Raw genomic sequence first — 23,152 nt, 5'->3', positions numbered from 1 at the left:
TTGAAGCCTGAATAAAGAGACCGCCCATAATGTAACCTCATCCACCCCTCCATCTGAATAAGCAACACCTCAATGGTGGTCATGTAGCAGATTCCTCAAAAGATTAGAGTCATTGCTTTGCAAAGACCACCATGTAGAGGCAACTCAAGGCTCCAGGAGAGGGTAACAATGGAATGTTTGACTTACTTGTTCAAGGTCTGTTACAGTCTCTCTGGCATGTCATGCCCACAGCAGGCTCTTTAGAAAGATGAAAAGTTTGAGCAAAGCAAACTGTAGGTTTGTTCCCAGAAAGAGAGCCTGTGAAATGGTCAACTGCTCCTATGAGCACCCAAATGGTCCATGTATTTCTTAAATAGTGCTGAACCAAGTACAGGAATTGAGATAGGAGGGAAGAGATGGGAAATTGGAAGGCGACAGAACTACTGGCGAAATAAACCTCAGTTCTGGCTAGGGGGACCTTATTTCCCCATGCTGAATATGGGCCACCTGGTCAGATTACTCATATTAAGCGAGTTCAACAGCAAAAAATCAGAACTATGCAGTACAAACATTCAAACTAACATTAAGTTGACTGAGCCAGTGTTAAAAAGAAATCCTGTGTAGTTGGATTCATTTTTTATTTACCTTCTTATCTTTAAGGCTTTATGGTTTGCACAGGGAGAGGACACACACCAGGGGTGACTGACTGACCCAACCCTCCCTGCCCGGTGCTCTCTGCCCTCCATGCCTGGCTAGGCCCCTGGGACAGACTTGCCTCTCCTGGTACCACATCTTCAAGGCAACATGTGTGGTGCGGGGCAGTGGGCACATACCCTCCTCCCCAGATTTCTGCCAGGGTTCACACCAGAATGTGACCAGCAGCAGCCTTTCAGCACTTTGCGGGAGGGAAGGGCCAGGACCTGCTTCCAGCTGCAGGGGAGGGAGGACCTGGCCAGTGTCTTTGCAGAGCTCATCTCTTCTCCCCTCCCAGTCACCCCCCTCACTCTGCTCCCCTATGGCTGGAAGCGGCTTGTCCCTGCCTGCACAATGTCAAAAGGCAGCTAACAACTCCAGGCTGCTGCTGGCCACAGATGTAACCCAACAGCTGCCTCTTGTGCCCTGGCTACAGCGTGGGCAGGAAGGGGTTAAGCCTCAAGATGCATTGTGCACCAGGGCCCAAGGAACTGGACTGCAGGGGCTTCCGTGAACCCAGCCAGAGAGGTGGCTCAGCAGGGGAGGAAGAGAGGCACAAACTGACTGGAAATAGCTTCCCCCTACCACCACCCCCAGAGTGTAGCTCCAGCTAGAGGCGGGGGGGTGGGGGGAGGAAGTGCTCTGACCTGGGGCTGGTTCTCTGCAGTGTGCTGGGAGCAGGATGCACCTGTGGGGGGCGGGGGGAGAATATGGAGGAGTAGTGGGGCGGGTGAAGGGGCAAAGAAGGGAGAGGACAGCGAGAAGGGGGAGCACATAAAGGGCCAGTGTGGGGGCAGAAGAGGCGACATGTAACTGGCTGTCTCCTGCCCTTACCAGCCACCGCAGCTCATGCTGGTTGGAAACAGGATGGGGCCCTGCTGGCCAAGAGCCAGCACGCAGCAGGGGCTGTGCTGACGGACCAGTATGGGGAGCGGCTGGCCCTGCATCTTTGTGTCGCCACCAGCCTTGCACACACACACACACACCCCTCAGCCCCCGCGCTGGTGCGTGGGCAACTGGCGAGCAGGGATCTGACCAGCAGCAGGACCTGCTAGTACTGATGGGGGAGGGGGGAAGAGAAGAAGAGGGGGAAAGAAAATATGGAACAATTTCCCCTTTTTAAAGAAAAAGTCAGGACACCTGCAGGAGGGCTTAAATATGGAACCACCCCTTTAAAAAACAAGACGTCTGGTCACCCTAGTTCTGGCAGGCTGAAGGAACAGTAGCAATGAGGATTGCAGACATTTCAGTCACAGGTTTTAACACTTTCTCAACTGCTTTGCTGCCACCTACCCTTTGAACATCGAAACAAGGCAGAGTGCTATGAATAACCTCACGGGCTGTTCCCAGAACAGCCCACCTGCAAGGAATTTTCAATGTTTTGGTTGTTCGTTTTTTAAAATCAACCTGAAGTTTATTAGTAGCTTAGATGGCATGACAGGAATTCATGACCGTGGTCTCTTCCTTGCCTTTGTACAAGGCTAAGAGAAACACTGGCTACTTTGACAACCTTGAAGTGGACACTGGGAATCCCTTCCGGCCAAAGCTGGCAACCAGAACTTCAGTAGTTTCCTCATTGAGGTTCAAGCAACTGTCATTAGGAACAAAGGCTGCTAGTTTCTTGCTGTTCTTGATCAGCTGGACTCTGACACATTTCCTGATGGCTGAATTGGGCTGCTTAGTCTCTACACCAGCTTTTTCCAAGAACAATTCCCTTTGCATGGGAAGCTCCTCCAAAGGGGTTGGCTTTCAGGGCAGTACTCAAGTGGGCCTTCTTGTATTGTGGGTCGTGCCATTTCTGATCCTGTTGGTGGCAGCAAAGCTTACTAGTGGGATGAAGCCCCCGGCACTTACCCATTGTGCTGCCGGGCAGGCTGTTCTACCCAGGCAGCTGTCTCTAGAGCACAGGGGAGGTGGGTGGCTGGATTTTTAAGTAAGATCCCATCTTTTGCAATGACAGACATCAGGAAACTAAGCCTCCTTATGAAGAGGGCTGCTCTGAAAACCTCAGTCTTTCACTCTTGCCCTTCACATCACAGCCATCAACTTAAGGGACATGGTTTGTCTCTTGAGACTTCAGACCTGCATCTCAGAAGAGGCTTCTGAATTTAAACCCATGCCAAGATTAGGAAGAGAAAAAAGTCTCCCACATCATGTGCCAACACCTCTCCCAGATTGAGAGGAGTTCAGGTTTCCATAGACACTTTTTTTTGAGGGGGTGTTAATACTGGAGGTTGGTTTGGGACAGGTGAAGTTAGACCCCAGAAAAGTGGACATTAACTTGCCCCATGCCTGACAGGATTCTCTCTCCCAGCCCCCCTTAAATCTTACTGAAAGACTGGGGAATGAAGTCTCATTCCCTCACTCCAGCTGTCTGAAGCAAAGAACCAGAGTAAACCACAACAAGGGCTAACCACTAACAAGTGAGGAGGGTTCCTTTTCATGGTACCGCCACTTGCAGTTTATTTGGGATACCTAGCTCATGAGGGGCCCAGTGTGGTTATTGGAGCTGCTCACTGTACTCCAGTGGGTTAAAGCCGCAGAGAAAAGTGACACTGTCCTGCTGCCCTGGATTTAAGTGAAAAAGCAAGTAGCATGGCCAAAAGGATGCATGCAGGGTTGGGGGAGGGGGGAGAGAAGAAAAAGACAAGAATGTAATAACATGGGAATGCAAGAGGAGACTGAACACCTCCAAAAAACCCACACCACACCCCCATTTAATTTTTAGGCACTGCTTTGGTATGGCGACATTTAACTCATTAGGCATCACGTTTGTAGAAAGATTTCCTAGCTGAACAAATCTGATGACATTGTCCACATCTAGAGGTGTATGAAGGGGGGTGAGGGGGTTGAAGAGGAGGAAATCTACTGAACTTGCAGTAGGTAGATCACTTTGCCTGTAATGTTATACACAAGTCTGCTTGGGGGTTGGGAACTTCATGGGAGCTTATTTCACTACTGCTTTAGCCTCTCCTCCATGCAGGACACATTTGCAATGCAGCCTTCGGTAGGTCATCCCCCTCCATGAGGGTAGCAGTAGTTCTATGAAAACTCCCTCCCCACAAAAATCTTAGTGGGTTACAGGCTCCAGGAGATCGAAACTACTCACTTGCAGAGTACACGTTATTCTCTACCCCACAGGCCAGTCATTTGGATGCTAGATTTGTGCTGGCTGGTTTTCTTTCAGAGAAATTCCCATCTCTTTTGTCCCTCATGCCTGACTTGTCTACCAACCCTCAAGCGGAGGACTGGTCCAAATTTCAGAGACTGCCTGCTGCATTTGTAGGATTGCAGGTTCTACCTACAGCCTTTAAAATGAAGCAAGGTTCAAGCCTTCGACAAACCTAGACCCAAACTGTGATGGAACTGGAAGAATTCAGCCCTGCACATGCCCAGTAAATAGGGAATGCTCTAGAAACACATTGGGCATTACTGCCTAGCAGCAGAGGTAAGATAGAACAAGATACCAAATCTTTATGGCCACTGAAAGTGCTTTTGAAGTCCCAACTCTACAGAATTGGGCTGGAAATACTGCCCAGATGGACCTAAACTGCAAAATCCAATTTAGACCACCACCAAGTTAGTAAAACTCTGTGCCAGAAAACCAGTTACCTAAAGCCTCTTGCTGGTCATTATGGCCCTTCTAGTTCCAGATGGAATTTGCCAAATACAGTAGCATGAAGCTGGAAGGTAACAAAACTAGACTGAGTTTTAGTTTTGCTTCTAGAGTGTGCATTTGAGCCCTTCTCATTTTGATCTGAACGAGTTCTTCCACTACTAATAATCCACATGGCTGCTGTTTGATCTACATATTACCACTCAAGCCCAGTGTTTTTATCTGGTAGATATTCAGGGAAAGAAGGAGTACATCTGTGTCTGTTCATTCTAGTTAAAGTTTCCTGTGTGGTTCAGCCTGTTGTGCCTACAGGTATGTTTATTTCACTACTTTAGCAAACCAGCAGACTTTTTAATGGAACTGTTGATATTTTTCCTGGCTAGAATTCCTGGCTGGGCTAGGCAGTGTACAACTGAAGTTCATTCCTAGCTACAGTCTGAAACTATTATTCTCCTCATGGGACTGAAGAGAATTGAAGGTTTCCATTGCATTGGTCAGATTTCTTCATTCTCCATCCTTCAAATTTAAGATATCTAAATAAAGGAGCTCAGGCAGGGGACAGTAGCTCTTGCCTAAGCCAAGGCTTGTTTTAGCACCAGGCACACTGGACATTCATCTCCATCATTGCAGCCATATGTTGTGCTGTAAGTAATGTGACAGGGTCGAGCCAGATGGCTACAGGAGAGTAATAGAAGGCAGATATATTAGCCCCAGGTTAAGTAGGTCCCTTTTCCCTGGGTAAGGTAACAGGGAATGTTCCAGAACAATCAGGAACCTTCTGGAGACAAGACAAACACCTGCAGCCAATCAAGAAGCTGTTAGAATCAATTAAGGCAGGCTAATCAGGGCACCTGGGTTTAAAAAGGAGCTCACTTCAGTTTGTGGTGTGAGTGAGGGGTGGGGAGCAAGAGGCACTAGGAGCTGAGAGTGAGAATGTGGACTGTTGGAGGACTGAGGAGTACAAGCATTATCAGACACCAGGAGGAAGGTCCTATGGTGAGGATAAAGGTGGTGTTGGGAGGAGGCCATGGGGAAGTAGCCTAGGGAGTTGCATCTGTCACACAGCTGTTTCAGGAGGCACTCTAGACAGCTGCATTCCACAGGGCCCTGGGCTGGAACCCAGAGTAGAGGGTGGGCCCGGGTTCCCCCCCAACTCCTGGGGAGACACTGGAGGAGTTGACCTGGACCGTGGGTTCATGAAAATGGCCAAACTGAGGGATGCTGTGAAGCTCCAAGGTGAGCAAAAATCTGCCAATAAGCGCAAGACCCACCAAGGTAGGAGGAGGAACTTTGTCACAGTAGGTACATTGCTACACCCCAGCAGATGAAGCTCTAAGCATCAGACTTGATGCAAGGCCAAACACCTTGGGACAACGCTGGGGGAAGATTCCAGCTTTGTTGGCTTAGGCTACATGATCAATCGATCATTCTTTTGGTGTTTCTTGGCATTCCTTTAGATGCTGCAATGGGAACAGTAGCTCCAGTCTGCAAGCAGCAGGCTTCTGTTTTGCAGGGGGGAGAGGGAGAACTATGACCAGCAAGACATTTATATTCCAGTAGCACTCAGAAGTCTCAATGAAGATCAGAGCTCTGTGCAAGGAGCATTAGATATGCTTAATAGGAGTTCCTGATCAGGAGGGCTTAAAGTCTTCAGTACACAAGAAACTCTTGTAAAACAAGAATTCTAAGTAACTTGCCAGAGGTCACAGACTGTGTCAGAGCCAGGAACTAAACCCAGATCTCCAGAGTCCCAATGCAGGGTCTTAAATGAGGAAGGACAGTCAGAGGTCTAATCTCACTTGGTTTTAGGGAAGGCAAGTTTAGATCGGTCAACAATTGACCAAGTACAACCCACCAGCAACAGTCCCATAAAAAGACCAACAGGGCAAGCATGCACGCACATATCTTCTGGGGTCTTAGAGTGTCACCTGGTCAGACAGCAGGAGGGCTCAAGCAGTCTGATTGCTAAATACTGCCTTTGTGGAGGACAAAAATGACAGCTGGTGCAAGGCAGTAACAAGCTGAGACAATGCTGTCCTACAGAACAAGTGCAGGATTTATTCTTGCTGCAGGAGACTGTTTTTGCTCTAGCCTGCAATGCATTCATGCCAAGCAGCACTTAGACCCATTGGAAGCCTGATCTGTGGTTACTGGTCTTGGAATTCTTTACTGATTGGGGAGGAGGGGCACTTCAAAGCAAATTCTACCCCTGCTCCCCTCCTAGACCTCTGGACTGCTTTTGACTGCTCCTCATTCTATAGCCACATACTATTGTGAGGTGCTTCACTGAAGGTCCAGGCCACAAGAGGCACCTGGCCAGGAATGTAGAAGATCACTGGGGATTTAGCTAGCCAGCCCATGTGGCTTCAGGTCTTCAGAAGGAGTTTGAGGCTTCAAAGCCATCATTTAGCTCCATGTCACCTCCTCCTTCAGCCCCATTCCTCAGACTTCAGTGCAAGCTTTATTACACATTGGCAATCCACATGCCTGAGAACAAAAGCATGCCAGAGATGGGGATTCCAGTCTAGTTGCTCTTTATGTATCTGAGTGTGCCCTCTTGTGGCAGAATGAGGGCAGCTGACTGTGGATCCAATCTGCCCAATCCACAGCAGGGGCTCATGCAATGAAATATAATCCCATATTACCATGCACTAAGAGGAGGGCTGCATAGGTAGTAGATAGTCACAACGCACAGTCAACTTGTGGAACTCCTTGCCAGAGGATGCTAGGAAGGCCAAGACCATAACAGGGTTCAACAAAACTAGATAAATTCATGGAGGATATGTCCATCAATGGCTATTAGCCAAGATGGGCAGGAATGGTGTCCCTAGCCTCTGTTTGCCAGAAGCTGGGAAATGGGTGACAGAGGATGGATCATTTGAGGATTACCTGTTCTGTTCATTCCCTCTGGCACTGGTCATCAGAAGACCTGGTTTTGTTCCCAGCAATGCTGTGGACCTATTTTTAGTGTCAGGTAGTTAACTCCAGTGCTTCCATGTCCCCTCTCTATATTGAGCTTGTCTATTTAGATTGCAAACTCTTTGGGGTGAAGACTACTTTGCCTTGCAGTCAGAACTGATCACAGCCAAAGCTTCCAGGTGCTACTGTAAATACAAAACAGGAATAGCAAACAAAAGCCACAGAGACAGGTATGTTGTGGGTTGTCATTCTGGAACCCATCTGCAGCTCCATGCTTGGAATAAAGCATAGGCAAGTGACTTCAGGAATAAGTGGAACCAGTTCATGACACTGATCAAGAATTTTAATGCTGCATCCTCTTGTCCAGATGCCATCAAGTCCACCATTAGAAAAAATCCAATCTTGATTTAAAATTTCCAAAGAGATCACTTTAGTTCACATAGGACTTCCCTGAATTTACTCCTAGGGCCTGTGTTATGCAGAAGATCAGACCCGTTGTGGTGATCTAGTCTTTTCAACCTTAAGCAACCCCAAACCATCTATGAATCTAGGTCTAGAACAGCAAGTCTAGTAGCCTAACATGTGGTGGGGCTTCTTCCAGAAGAGAGCCAAGCAGTAATTTCTGGAGACAGTCTTGAGCAAGTTCTCTGTGATTGAGCATAAGAGCTCAGTGGTCAGCTCTCCAGACCACACCTACCATCTCAACCATCCCCATTTCCTCCTCCTGGTCAGTACCCTCCACATGGGAGCATTTCTGCACTCATTGCAGAGAGCAGGCTGATTTTAATACACTTGGTGACACCATTGCTGGTCTTGCAGTTGTCTTTAAACGTGTGTGAGAGCAAAGTGCTAACCTTGGCTACACCCACAACTCCCATTGACATAAGTGGGAGCTGCATGGGCATATGGTAGATAAGGGCAGAATTTACCCCTCAGAATACCAAGACCCAAAAGTTTCAGGTACCAGTAGAGTTGGTGTGTACACAACAAGAAGCAGTCACTAATGTAGGCATCTGTGCCGAGTAAGTGCCTACAAGATCAGTGTTCGATTCCTTTAGAGACGCACACTTGCTATGTGCCTGAGTTTTGAGACTAGTCTGTGCAAGAACGCAAGTTGCAGCCTGCTCCTTTCCCCTAGCTCTGAGAACCTTGCCTCCACCCAAGCCTGTGGGATGGTACCTAACCAGTCAGGAGACTAGATTTCCTCAAGGGTATATGCTCTCATTGGGTTCTTCACCCTGGGCAATTTGTAGTACACTGGACTGGAGGACTAGCTGGGGAGAAACGAGAAGGATGCAGGAGAAGTTACACTGCACTGAGACCAACCCACTCAAACCCTTGTTTGGTCCATCTTATGCTCTCCCTAGAAGGGTTTTCACCTCGGTCCTGGCCCACACAGACCCAGTCTAATGAGATTTTGGATCCCTAGGGCCAACATACAAGACTGGAAGCTAGTAGCGCCTATTCAAGCGAAGCCAGGGAAGCACATGCCAACTTGATGCCATGCTACCTATGAGCCTGAATGCAACAGCTGCGTCTTATAGAAGGGATCTTGGTGGGCCAAGTCAGGGTGGTGTATTGGGAGGGGTTATGTTGCCTGTGGGCTGTCTGGGATCTGCCTGCAGTTATGAAAAAGCCATGCGCACAGGGCTGTGGGACTAGAATCAGGCTGGTTAGTTGGATGGGTCTTTAGAGACCTGGCCTTTTATTTGAGCATTAGGAATAGATCTGCCTGAAGGAGAGGCACAACCAGGAAGCTTTTTTTAAAAAAAAAAAAAAAAACAAAAAAACCTGCAACACTTGTTTGCATGGAGCACCCACTCCTTCAAGGCATGGCTGACGAACCAGAAACTGACCTAGAAGGGTTCACAGAGCAGAATCAATATCGACTTGCACGTGCAAGTCAAGGATGTAGTAAAAGCGGTGGAGACCAGAGTCTTAAGTTACAGCTGGATTTTTGCAAGATGCTGAAAACAACTTGGTACAACCTGGACTGTGTGTGTGCCAAGTCCAGGAGACAACGACTAAGCACTCTTATGGGCAATAGTCTTGTATATGTTCCTACTCCATTTCCCTGTTGGGCATCAGATACCACTTGTTCATTTCAACAAATGCACCATAAGAACGGCCATACTGGGTCAGACCAAAGGTCCTTCTAGCCCAATATCCAGTCTTCGACAGTGGCCAACACCAGGGGCTTCAGAGGGAATGAACAGAACAGGTAAGCAAGTGATCCATCCCATCGCCCATTCCTGGCTTCTAGCAAACAGAGGCTAGGGACACCATCCCTGCCCATCCTGGCTAATAGCCACTGATGGACCTATCCTCCATGAACTTATCTAGTTCCTTTTTGCACTCAGTTATAATCTTGGCCTTCACAATATCCTCTAGCAAGGAGTTCCAGAGGTTGACTGCTTTGTATGATGAAATACTTCCTTTTGTTTGGTTTAAACCTACTGCTTATTAATTGCATTGGGTGACCCCTGGTTCTTGTGTTATGGCAAGAAGTAAAGAACACTTCATTTACTTTCTCCACACCAGTCATGATTTTAGAGACCATCATATCCCCCCTTAGTGGTCTCTTTTCCAAGATGAAGTCTCAGTCTTAATCTCCCCTCATATGGGTCTCACACAGCTGTGGAATTTTAAATTCAGGAATCTTTTATGCAGCTGATTGGCAACAGAAACAGCCATAAATAAGGCACCTCATGAAGATGGAGCTTGAGGTGTCTGACTGGTGCTTACCCTAACAGGGCTCCTAAGAATGAATTGGCTCATCTCAAACCTATCCTGGCACAAGTTTACAAAACAGCTGAAATCAATGAGAGCCTCCGCTTACACCAGGTTAGAATGACCAACAGATTGAGGTGAGGATACTGGGGTGGGTGAAATATTTCAGGAATGTTTAAGATATAGGAGCACAAATCCCACAGATTCACAAGAGGACTTGTGGCTAAAATCATGGAGGCACGTTAGAAAGTTTCTCCCTTAAAAATTTAATGAAGCCTTCTCCAAGCAGTGAGATCTTCACTGGATCAGAATTAGTGACAATGTTATTCCTTAGAGTGGACTAAGGTACCCAAGTGATAAACTCATTGGTGCTCCATGGAAGGAGCAAGGATTATGTGGGTGGATTCACAGTAGAGAAGGGAAAAGCCACTTAATTCACCTGCTGCCGCCCCCAATGAAAGTGCTCCCTCTCAGATATTTTCTAGTCCAGAATGCCAGAACCCCACAGCCTAGGTCTACTTCCCTTGAGAGATGGGCTATAGTACACATTCTACAGTTCTTTGAAGGACCCAGGAGACAATGTGCCCATTCTAAGCTCCTGAATGCTCCATCCTTGAAGGTCAATGCACAGTTTCTCATATCCTTCCACAACAGTGGCGGGACAGTTGTTACATAGCCACCCACTAGGTATAGTGTAACTAAATAACTTCAGTTTTTGAAGCCTTCTGTCACCACCTCCCCCCCAGTTTAAGGAAGCATTTTTGCAGCAGCTACTCATTGTCAAAAGGAGTTTTTATTCCAGTCTTCCCTAGATACTTATCAATGATCTTGTAGCTCTGCTGGATGGTTAGGTCAATAAAAACCAGACCAGTGTGACTTTTCTTCCAGTCTCATCCTGTAAGAGCTGGTGAATGAGCAATCTAGACTTCTAATGAAGAAGTGTTAGTCTTAATATAAAGAGGGTTGACTTGGGATCTGTGTAGTAATACCATAAGGATCTGTCTCATCATGAAAAGTGATGTGGTGTTTGCATTCCAAGTACGTACAAACTAAGAGCTTTAACACCAGATCTATTCCAGTTTAGACATGCTCAGAGAATATCTACTATGTATCTTTGCCTATTTGCAACCCTTGGGAAAGTGCAAGTATATTTTTTAAATTATTCCCCTCACCTCAAGTTTTTGTAAAGATAGCTCCCCACCCTTGACTCTTCTGGAAAAATGATTTAATACTGGAAGCAAAAGCAAAGAACTACACATGTCAGAAAGTTGTTTTGACCATTTCAAATATGAAGTTGTTTGTAACACTATATAAAAAGCTACTCTGATTTTTCCATATGCCAGAGCAATTCCCTTGAGTTTAGCCAATATGTTTATCTGTGTAAAGTCATGAAATACTCCCTGTTCTAGTTACTACTTTGCACTGTGCTGCTACCATAAGGAGTAGAGCTTACTGTGGTAGATTAAAAAGGTCTGAGATTTTAACCAAGATCAGCTTTTCATCCAGCAAAGGTCAGATTCTGGATCTAGATTGCGCTTGGGGACTGCATGAATATGAAGTCAAATAGTTTATTTTGCCGTCTAGTTTTAGAAGTAAAAAGGGAGTTGTGACAGAACTAAATTTTGTAGAAACATGACAGCTCATTTTGCAGCATCTTTGACATTAAAAAAGGATGAGATAACCTAGTCAGAAATCATTTAGTTCTGTGTATCTTGATCTATTTTAGACACTGGAATGGTTCCTTAGCACTTGGCTTTTATGACTTTCTTATGATCTATATTAAACAAAAACACGTAAAGCTCTAAAGAGCTAGGAACTTTTTTTGGACTTTGTCGTCAGGATTTTCAAGCCAGTCTAGCTCCCATAGACTCCTTTGAAAATCCTGGTCTAAAAGAAGTACGTAGGCTAACACTTTACCCCTTCCAACGAAAATCAAAATTCTGCCTTAAAGGTTTTATCCTCCTACTCCCCAACCTCCCAAATGAAGGTTTGTTTTAAACAAAGACAGTTGCATTTAAGATATTTAGCTTTTATCTCACAGTTCACTGGCTTGGGTTCCACTGGAATTGGAGAAAGAAAAGGAGTACTTGTGGCACCTTGAGTTTTTTCATGAAGTTGATAGATTTCCACTCCATATGGCTAAATTCAGTGCCTTGCATAATGACAGGTTTCAGAGTAGCAGCCGTGTAAGTCTGTATTTGCAAAAAAAAGCACAAGTACTCCTTTTCTTTTTGTGAATACAGACTAACACAGCTGCTACTCTGAAACCTGTCATTTGACTTGGACTAGTTCTCCAGCAGTGGGATCTGACAGATCAGGATGAGTAAGTGGACACGTGTATATTGGCTGGTTACAACCAGGGCTACCCAATGCTCAGTATTTGGTAGGGGTACAGTCTTCAGAGCACATCACAGGGTCTGCCACCATGTGGTCTAAGATGTAGCTTTAGATCACAAGCTTCTAGATACTATCTTGTCCTACAGTGTCTGACCCAGCTGCCCCACTTGGAACCTAAGGGCCACCCACTGATGTGCATTTCTGGATGGTTTTGCTTGCAGATTCAGACGGTGGCATGTGGTATTAGCAGGATACTAGCAATAAACAAGCCTCAGGCGACATGGGGAAGGGTGCTTCTTCATAAGCAGTTCCAAGCCTTTAGATCAAGTTTTCCATCTCAGTTGAGAATTAAGATCAGATGCTTAACATGGGCAGGGAGGGTTAAAAAATGGTTTCCTCCCTTTGTGTTTATACATCACTATTACTATGAGGGGGAGGGAGAGGTAGCACAAACGTGAATGCCTGCTCCCCACATTGGATTTGACTGGCGAGATTCTGTCACTCCATTTAAGAGTCATAGTTAGCTCTGCTGGCTTGTACCACACTAAATTGGAGCAGAATATAAGGTGATCTATGGAGTCTTTCATGAGACTCATGTTCATTAGGGGTCTCATGCAAGCACACAAGTAAATGGGAGCTTTTCAAGTGACTTTGGGGTCAGTCCCTAGAAGTCTCAAGGTTGATTGGTGTCATCTCCATTCAGGGGGAGACAGCCTCACTTACTGCACTGTGACAATAGCTAAAGATGCTTATGCTGAGAGCTGTAGATTTAAAGGCTAAGAGGGACCATGATGTGGCGGCATGACCAAGCCCACAACTTCACCCAGCAATTCCTGCCTCAAGTTCAGTAACTGAATTCACCCCATCCTTTGGGAAGCTGCTACAGTGTTAATTACCCACACTGAAAAGTCTGCACTGTACTTCCAATTTGGCTGGCAGGTGAAGCCATCCATCCATCGGCTCTTATGTCTGCTAGGTTAGAGCATCCTCAACTTTGAGGAGGTCTTCTCCCTGCGTAGATACTGTCTGGACTGATCGACCCACCTTTTAACCTTCTCTGATTATTGCAGAAGCTTGAGCTCTTAGTTGTGATGGGGGGCATTTTCCAGACTATGAATCTTGTGTGCTACTCTTCCCTGATCCTTTCCTTATTTACCATCCTATTTAGGGTAGATGTCAGAACTGCAAAGATTGTAGTAGTGGAATCCTCCATGCCATGTATGATGGGAATCTCACCTCTTCATGCTTAGTACTCCAAGTTATACAGCCAAGTACTGTAACAGCCCTTTTGGCCAAAGCATTGCACTGGGAGTTTGATCAATGCACTTCTACCTTCTACCCCAGTTGCTTTTCCAGTCTCACCATCTCCTCAAATACAGGAGAAAGAAATCTATCCTAGAAGTACCCCCAATTTTCCTCCCTTCTGCCCTAAAAGGGCATCACTGATGTTGGTTAGCCCAGCAGAGCATCCTGTGCTACAAAGTGTTTTCCTTGAGCTAGCAATGAACTGATGGGAATGGGAGGGGGACAAGCAAACGTTGACATGACCTAGAGTCTGGCACGATAGTTCCCCATTCTGAATGTATCAGGTTTGTCTTTGTTCAGTTCAAGCCCCTTCTGTTCACAGCCCCACCAACCCACCCTGCAACTTAATTCAATTACCAGCCACTGAATAAGTTTTAGGCAACTTGGTTATGCGGTGATAAAGCATGAGCCCTTTAATAATTACACACATGAGCTTTCTGAATTGGGGTTGTAAGGCTGCAAACTGGACTTCCTTTAATTGTGATTAGCAGCTTCCAAAAAGCAAGTTAATCATTGACCTGGCCCTCCACCAGGAGACCAGAGTCCTAAAGATTTCAAGTGTCAAGTTCTGCATAGCCAGTTCCATGAAAGAAAAGACCCTGCTGAGTCAGACACTAAACTCCTCAGAGCTGATGATCTCCTCCTTAAGGAGTGGAGGACAGTTGCACCTAGAAGCCCCAGCCAATTTGGTGCCTGGTTGTACTAGGTGCTGTAAGCAAGGTTACCTACTCAGGTGCTGAACATCAGGGTAAGAGGAAAAAGCATTAGCCCCCATCTACAGAAGGGAAATTGAGGCAATAAAAAAGTGGTAGATCCAGGAATTGAACCCAGGCCTCCTGAAGTGCAGGGCCATCCTTCCTCTCCCAAGGCTGTAGGGCAACCTTTCCCAGATCGCCTTGCACACTTCTGTCAGAGGGAGCTGAGATCCCAGGAAGTTAAGCACCCACATGTGGATTTGTGCATCCAGGTCTGAAAACACTGGCCTTCACGTGCTGCTGTGGCAACAGCAAGTCCATTAAGGTCAGACTCCATCAGGTCTATGGGCAAGAGCTGCCCTCCAAGCCTGGGGTGAGAAGGGGCCAGAATTGACCAGTGTACACTGCCAAAGAGCCACAGGAATAGGTCAGCAGCCCCCCACCCCAATCAGCTCCATCTTCAGGGCACTTTGCAAATACAGTCCAGTACTCCTGTTAGGTAGGCTAAAATGTAAATGATTCCATCTTCATCATCTGCTCCTGTGTAAGTGGTTCCCTCTGCGGGGGGGTCGTTAAAAGCAGCTTCTTGAATTCACCCAGGTCAAGGCCTACAATTTGGAAGCTGGAGATCATGGTTTGTTGATCATATCCATAAAAAAGCCCATACATGCACCTCACTCATTTTAAAAGGGGTGAAGAAACTACTATTCCAGCTCAGGACCAAACCAAATGCTTCTTCCTTGTACTTCATGGGAGTAAATGTGAGGAAAGGCAAAGTCTTGAACCGATGTCCCATGTAGTAAAGGGACTAGAGAATCTCTCACCCTTTCCCAGTTCCCTCTTGTACTACTTTTGCGTGTTGTCCTTGTTTGGATTCCAAGACCACACATTTGGGTCTGGAGGATTGAGACCTCTGTATGGACCACTGGGACCATTAAAGAGTTCCATAGAAGCATTAAACAGCATTGAGGGGTGTTAGACCCACATTCCTGGCCAGATTCCAATTTGGGGAATTACATTCTGCCTATATAAATTCCAGCTGTAGTTTCAACTGGATACAGTATTCCTCACTTGCCATCATAGCTCATTTTTCTAAACAGCTGCTGCGTTTCACTCTGGAGAAAGATGAAAGAGCCTATGGTACTTGTCAAAAGTACAGGCCTGAGTGTGTTATAACTAGTCCATAGTCTATACCACAGTTCAAGAACCTGCAGCATAGGTAACACCTTCAGTCTATGCACCACTTTCCCTAGATCACACCACCATCCAATGTCAGCTACAGAAATTCCCTAAATGGAAAGGTAATTAGGATATTTAGAGTATGTTTACATTGACTTTGGCAACTGTAGACAAAGAAATAGAATCCTTAATTTTGTTTATTACCCAAGGTGCTATAATGGACAGAAGTATGCAGGTATCCAGACAGTCTCATGACTTCTGTGGGACCACTTGGTAAGAGTACCAGTACCAGGCAATACCCAAACTAAAAGGGCAAGTGTTTCTTGGCCTGCCAGGACAGAAATTGCTTATGGACCAGTAAGTAGTTCTGAACATTGGAGTGAACCGGGGTAGGGGAAGTCACTCCACATTGCAGATGCAGGAGAAGCACCAAAGGTGGGTATAGGACATCCCCTGGGATGTGGAAGGAGAGTCAGCCTGCATCTGGGGCCAGAGAAGGCATTCCTGAGCAGCAAGTGCTTGTTGTGCTGGCCTCTAACCCAGCCAGCCTGCCCTGACCCCAGAGGTAGCTATAGCAATCCATGTGTAGAGTACAGGTCAGTGAGGTTTGCGAAGAACATTGGGGTCTGTCAAGATGGACACCACTAACACAACTGTTATTGAATGTTATTACCTTGCCTTGTCAAGTGTTTGCAGTGGGACAGATCTGATGACAGACTATTGGCAGAAAAACCCTAGCTGATCTCAGAACCAAAACACACACCAGGGCCTAACAGCCACCTCTGCTTCCTACTCACCTGTAGTAGCGTGGCACACATGACTGGCCTTAATGATCAGTCACCCCATTGAGTTGAGAACCACTGCTCTAGACTTCATGAAGTCAGTCATACAGACACAAGGGAGGAAGATTCCCTCCCCCCCCCCCCCCCCCCACACACACACACACTTCCCTTGGCAGACTCCTCTTCTGTCATCACAGGTCTTTCTCCCCTACCCAGTGTTCATAGAACCATAGGATTGGAAGGGACCTCAAGAGGTCATCTACTCCAGTCCCCTGCTCTCATGGCACGACTAAGTATTATCTAGACCACCCCTGACAGGTGTTTGTCTAACCTGCTCTTAAGAGCCTCCAGTGACAGATTCCACAACCTCCCTAAGCAATTTGTTCCAGTGCTTCATCACCCCGACAGTTGGAAAGTCCAACCAAAACCTCCCTTGCTGCAATTTAAGTCTATTGCCTCTTGTCCTATCCTCAGACATTAAGAACAATTTTTCACCCATCTCCTTGGAGCAGCCTTTTATGTCCTTGAAAAGGCACTATCATGCCCCCCCCCCCGCCCTAGTCTTCTCTGCTCTAGACTTAAACCCATTTTTTCCAATCTTTCCTTGGGGGGGCGGGGTGTTCATGTTTTCTAGACCTTTAATCATTTTTGTTGTTCTTCTCTGGACTTCCTCCAGTTTGTCCACATCTTTCCTGAAATGTGGCACCCAAAACTGGACACAATACTCCAGCTGAGGCCCTATCAGCACAGATTAGAGTATTCCATTTAAATACACTTTAGTACTCTTGGAATAAGCTTGTTAGGCTTCCTTGGGCCACCACCATATATTCTTTCCATCTCTAGTGCCTGAATTCAGACTTGTTTGGGCACCACACCTTCACCATCACTCCAGGAACAACATTTGTGACCAGTCACTTCCAATCTAATATTACACTAAGCACATCAGTTGACAAAACACCTGCTTCTCCTCCCCCAAGTGGAAGAAGAGATTTAGGATTAAAGGGACAGGAGTCATGAGATCCAAGTTCCAATCTGCTACAGATTGGTAGTCCAACGTCAGGCAAAACAGCTTATGCCTTTTCTTTCTGTTACAGGATAATGTTGACCCGCCTTTGTAAAGCTCTTTGAGTTTCATGGACAGAACACGGTATAACCAGAGGACTACAAACACGGTCTTGTGTGATTCTAGTAATTAAGAGAGTCTTCTACAATATAGCATGTACACAAAGCAAGGAACTTTGATGAACTAAGATAAGGAAAAACAGGCTATATTTTCTCCCTCCTTCACCACTTTTCAGTACTCTACAATTCCCAGTGGATCGGTCTCAAGAGAGGGGCCTTCAGGAATCCAGAGAAGAAAATTAAGGAGCCCCCCCCCCCCCCATTGTGTTCATACCATCAACCTGAATTCTACATTCTAGAGGGACACTCTTCAGCCTTGCTAGACCATCCTGCTACTTCTGCAGTCTCTCCTTTGCAGGCGAGCAGACACCAGCACTACTGCCTGCTGACACAATCTTGTTAACATGTAACCATGCACAATTTCTGTCCCAGTGGCACTAATTACTGGGTAGGCCACCCATTTGGAAACACCGAATTCTTTCCCTGAAACGATTCGTTTGGGTGGAATGCAGGGGGGGGAGAAGAGAGGAAGAGGGAAGAGAAGGCATCATCCACAGCTGTCTCAATTCCTTTTTGGACTGCGGAACGGAGCAGCCAAGTTGGGAGCTCCCGGGTGACATCTGTTTAACACGGCCACCTGCAGTTCACCCCTCTCTGCATGGAGACTTTAAAGAATCACTGCTGAGATGTTTACGTCTCCTAGGAAAGGCTCCACAAAGAAGTGAAGTCAGTTTTAACAGCCAAAAGAGAAGCATTGCCACTTAGGGGTGGGTGCTGGAGGCCAAGCTAGAGTCACACTAGACATCTTGGTGCTTTAAAAGCAGGTGCTAACAACAAGCTGAGGCAGATTTTGCTCTGGTGTAAATCCCAAGTATGCTGAAAGAGGGTATATGTTAGTTAATCCGGTAGAGATCTAGGAGCAGAATTGACTCAGCATTTCCCTGGAGATTAGGTCCTTAGTGCAGTTTTCACTTTAGTCTCATACCTAAGTAAAGAATCTCACAGGAGACCTTTGCAAGGGAGGTGATCAGCTTTCCAACTCGGGCCAAGGGGAGTCAAATACAGCCCATGCTGCCTGGCAGGGGCAAATTGATCACATTCATGTTTGTCAGAGCCACCTAGTGCCCTGTGGCTTGTCTTTTCACCCTGATTCTGGCTTGTAAAGCAGAAGCTCTGCCATTTGCAACCTTAGGGGTCCCCATACTAAAGAGTGCAGCACACTCAAGTATACCTTCCACGCACACTCTGTAAATCATGTATTGTTGTGGATTAACAGGGACCATGAACCCAGTTATTGAATATTCTGGTGTGTGAGAAGGCTCAGTGAGCATGATCTCTGCTTTAGTCCTCTTAAAGAAGAAGGTATTAGCAGCAGATGCTAATCATTTGCAGGGCTCTAACCAAACAGAAAAGATTCTTAATTAACATAAGCAAACTTCATTTTGCACAGCAAAACGGGATGCTCACCTAGTAGGTAAAACAGCCAGCATTTCCTCCCCAACCTACCCTGCAAGATGCTTAAGAATAATCAAGCCCAGTCTGGAGAATTCAAGTAGCAACACAAACAGCCCCTCTGCTCAGCAATGCAAGAAATTCCCTGAGACCAAGAAGGGAATCTGGAATTAAGTCAGGTGCAATGTTCACTGTGCCCTTCTCTTGACCCAGACTATTAGTTTTGAAGTGCCTATAATCTAAACTGGCCATTGGAGGCAGACTTTAGGAAAGGCTACTCCTGACAGCTGCAATAGACTACCTGTTCCACTACAGCATTAGCACGGCATGGTTTAAACAGATCTCGGAACAATCCCCAGTCAGCATAGAGATTAGAGCCAGACTGCAAATGCTTAGCGTTGTCTGATATTTTAGATGCTGTGTGATGTAGTTTGCAGAAGGCACAAACTTCAGTGTGCTCGCGGGACTGCAGGACCCTTACCACGAAACCATCACAAAAGGAGAGGGCCTACCTCACGAAGCTAGCCCAGGAGCAAAAAGTTAAACAGCATGGGTTTGGGAAGGCAGCAGGCAAGCAGCAGTGTTTTGAGAAGTTTGCCAGACCACAGAGCAAGACAATAGACATGTCTTACTGGAAGAGGAAATCTCAGCTCCATTAGGAAACCACTCACTGGGGATTGTGTAGCTCAAGGTGATGGAGTATACAAACCCCAGAGACAGAAGCTAGACTCACTATTAGATTTCATGTTGGTTTACTGGACTGGCTCTCCTGATTGCACTCCATCCTGCTCCTTCTACCCATTGCAAGCTGATCCCATTTCAAAACAGATTCTTTGAAAAAGACAAGAAATAACCCCACAATGCTTCCCCCAGCCACCGGCAGTGCAACTATACCAGGATTAACAGAGCATAAAAGACTTGAACTGCCCCGACTGCTTCGGTGTCTGAATTCAAATTTCTCTACCGAGACCAGTTGATCTTGCCACTGAGGTTTTAGCCCAGTGACTGACATGGGAAGAATTACAGAGAGATCTATTGCTAAAAGGGAAAGCCAGGTCTTCAGGAGGACGCAGAGGTAAAGCAGGAGAAGAAAGCAGATGGGGGGGTGGGGGAGGGAAATGTACTTTTTCCTCCTTACATATGATTAGCTTTAGACCCCAATTCAGAGTATTGAGAGAATGGATCCTCCCAGAGAAGACCCCCCCCCCCAAGCAAGCTTTCCCATGAAAATATTTAATTTTCTTTGAGAACAGGATACACCTGCAAGCCTCCGCCAGTCAATGCCCCTCCAACTCCACAGCTCCATTCATGGGTTGACGGAACCCTCTGCTGGTGGAACTGTGAAACTGCACGCAAAGCACCCTCTGCAAAACTTGGGGAAGGCGTGACAGGTGACAAGAGCAGGGAAGTCGGGGGTCCACCCATGCTAGCCGCACACCAAATTCACACTGCAGGAGAGGGGGCCAAGAGGCGCCATGTAGCCAAGAAAAGGTGTATTCCAGGAGAGCTTGCTGTTGTTACAGGGGAATCTGCAGAACAGGAACCAGTCTTGAGCTTTGTAAGCGCTAAGCCACCTAAACTGCATGCAAGACCAGTGAAAGCTGCAAACCCCCACCCAAAACCCCCACACTTTACGTCTCACTGTTCTTTACCTGCAGACTAGAAAGGGTTCTGCTAGCACTAGCAAGCAGACTGGTCTTTGGTATACACGCACCAATCAGAGTGCAATTGTCACTCCACTTCCTTTGAGAAAAAGCTGGGAAATTAGACCCAGAATCACTGAACCAGACCAATCTGGGGTGTTCCAGCCAGAAACAAATACCAATTCAAAAGCTACATTTAAAAACCCACATGAACACTTCGAGACTAGAGGGTCTCGAGATACAGGAAGAAAAACTTGTTCTGTAACTGTGCTTTCTGGGGCAGGAAATCAAAGGAGGTGCATAATAGCAATGATCTGACACTTTCAACAGAACAGCGAGCCAGGAAAAAAAAAAACACAATTAGAGTGAGTTATTTTTCTATAAAACAGTTTGTAAACATCTGGATTTTGCCAGTGTGTTTTATGGTCATTTTCTTGGGGGGGGGGAGGGGAAAAGAACAGAGGAGCTTTTATCCCTCAAGGGGGCTTCCCATGATGTACTGCAAGTTTAGACAACTGAACAACAAAACCACACCTCGCTGAGTGTGCAAATCCCTTCTCCATCCTCTAGATCCCAAAGCAAATCACTCCCTCTCATACACAGAGAGAGAGTTTTCCCAGCTACTGCCAATTTTTGGAAGTCACATTTTGTTTGTGAAACCAAAGAGTAACTTGATTTCAAAGCTACATGACCCCTAAACAGAAGAGCTCTGGAGTCAGGAGCAGCTGGATCCCTAGGACAGACCCACCAACGTGCCTTTTGCCATTGTATAAGTCGTGCCCTGAAGTTGCACTGTATGCAGAGAGGGAAGGGGGTGGGGGAGGGTGGACCACAAACATAAGCAAAATATCAGCTTGGAGACTGCAGTGCTACCCTCCACTAAACATTACAGGAAAGACAAAATAAGACTCCAGAATCAGCACTATTTATTTATTTTTAAATAAACCCCAGTTCAAATGATCTCAGCCAGTCTGCCCAGGCTACAGGGAGAGATTCAAAGCAGACGCCAAATACAAGAGCCATGAATACAACTCAGTGCTGTAAATTGCTATGAGAAATGGGGGGGGGGGGGGGGGAAGGGAGAATCCCACAAACAAACAGCTCCCAAGCAACAACCTGCAGCTTCTAGACTCCCGGGGATTAAGGACAACCTGGAAATGCAAGACGACGAGCAACGTCCTGCGCCCGGTTTCCAGAGGCTTGACAACGAGCAAGGCTCCCGGAGCCGGGTGAGAGTCAGCCGAGAGCGGGGTGAATTGGGGAGGAGAGGCTGGGTCCGGTCTGTGTCCCTTCCACACCCACCCACCCGACTGCTCTCCCCGCTGTTCTGTGCCTACGCGGACACACTCCGCCGGCTCCCAGGGCTGGCCCCCGGCTAGCTGAGGCCAGCTACAAGAACTCGCAGGGTGGGTCAGCCACAGTACAGGGTTAGGGGAACTGGCTCCCAAACGCCTTCGCCTCAAGGGGAAGGCGCCCAGATGTGGGCTAGATCCCTGGCCTCGACCCGCCCCAGGAAGGGGTTGTGGGGGGGGGCATTGACAGTCCTTGCACCAGGCAAGAGAAGGAGCATCCCCGCCCTGGAGGGGCAGAGAGACACCTTGGCGACCCCCGCACCCCCCCCCCCGAGTACGACCGGCGCAAGCCAAGCCCTTTGCAGCCAGCCCCAGCACGCCCAGGGCGGCGCGCCCCCCGCCTGGTCCAGGGGGCAGTTGCAGAGGGTGCGGGGGACTAGACCATGGAGGGAGGCGCCCCGGCTGACCGGCCCGGGGGAGGAGACGGGAGGGTCCCGGGGCACCGCTGAGCTGGGGGGGGGGCGCAAGGTGCAGCGGGGGGAGCTCACGGGCTATTTGCGAGACGGTGGGTGCAGGGCTGCGAGCGCCAGGGGCACCGAAAGGGTGCAGGGGAGGGGCGGCGGAATGCAGCCTGGGGGAAGGGGGGGCGCTGGCCTCACCGAGGCGAGGGTGCAGGTTGGAGCTGCCTTGGGGGCAAGCGGGGGTGCAGGGCGCGCGGAAGTGGCGGAAGCTACATGGGGGAGCTGCCTTGGGGAAATGGGGGTACAGGGGGAGCGGAGGTGGGGTGCCGGATGAAGCTGACCTGGGGGAAGTGAGGGTGCAGGAGAAGCTACATTGGGGTGCAGGGGGAGCTGCCCTGGGGGGGAAGCGGGGGTGCAGGGGGAGCTGCCCTGGGGGGGGGAAGCGGGGGTGCAGGGGGAGCTGCCCTGGGGGGGGGAAGCGGGGGTGCGGCGTTGGGGCCGGGGCGCCCGGCGGACCTACCCGAAGTAGGCGGCGGAGGGTCCCGGGGCGCCGCCGAGCAGCACTAGGAGCGCGCAGGAGGAGAGCCATCCCAGAAGGAGGTGTCCATCCAGCATTTTGCTGCAGCGCTAGGGCTGATCATCTCGTTTCCCCGCAGAGCCCGCTGAGGCTCCGGCTGCCCGAGCCGCCTTCTTATAGCCGGGGAGGCAGCGAGTGCCCAGCCGGGAGCGGGGCGGGGCCGCGGGGGCCGGCCCCGCCCACAGGCCCCGCCCACACGCCGTGAGGGCTCTGCGGGGAGGGGCGGGGACGACTGAGGAGGGGGCGGGGTTAGGGGCTCAGGCTCCGCCCCCAGCAGAGGCTGGCACATGGGACTGTGAGGGGCGGGCTGGGAGCAGCTGCAACGGGGCAGGCGGGAGCTCCCTGGGAAAGAGGCCGGCAGATATAGCGG

The 23,152-nt window shown here is 48.1% G+C and overlaps 1 protein-coding gene and 1 pseudogene across 1 annotated transcript in view; both read right to left on the bottom strand.

Moving 5' to 3' along the window:
* WNT9A (Wnt family member 9A) overlaps positions 1-22,851 on the bottom strand; it is a 70,005-nt gene extending 47,154 nt beyond the window's left edge. The window contains exon 1 of the mRNA XM_073329600.1: positions 22,726-22,851. Coding sequence (XP_073185701.1) covers positions 22,726-22,820 — 95 coding nt within the window. The 5' untranslated portion in view covers positions 22,821-22,851. The remainder of the gene's footprint in view (positions 1-22,725) is intronic.
* LOC140907948 (small ribosomal subunit protein uS12-like) lies at positions 2,098-2,530 on the bottom strand (annotated as a pseudogene).
* Positions 22,852-23,152: the final 301 nt, after the last annotated feature.

The sequence above is a fragment of the Lepidochelys kempii genome, chromosome 2, assembly GCF_965140265.1.
Source record: "Lepidochelys kempii isolate rLepKem1 chromosome 2, rLepKem1.hap2, whole genome shotgun sequence".
NCBI lineage: Eukaryota > Metazoa > Chordata > Testudines > Cheloniidae > Lepidochelys > Lepidochelys kempii.
This window is presented reverse-complemented; position numbering and strand designations above follow the sequence as displayed.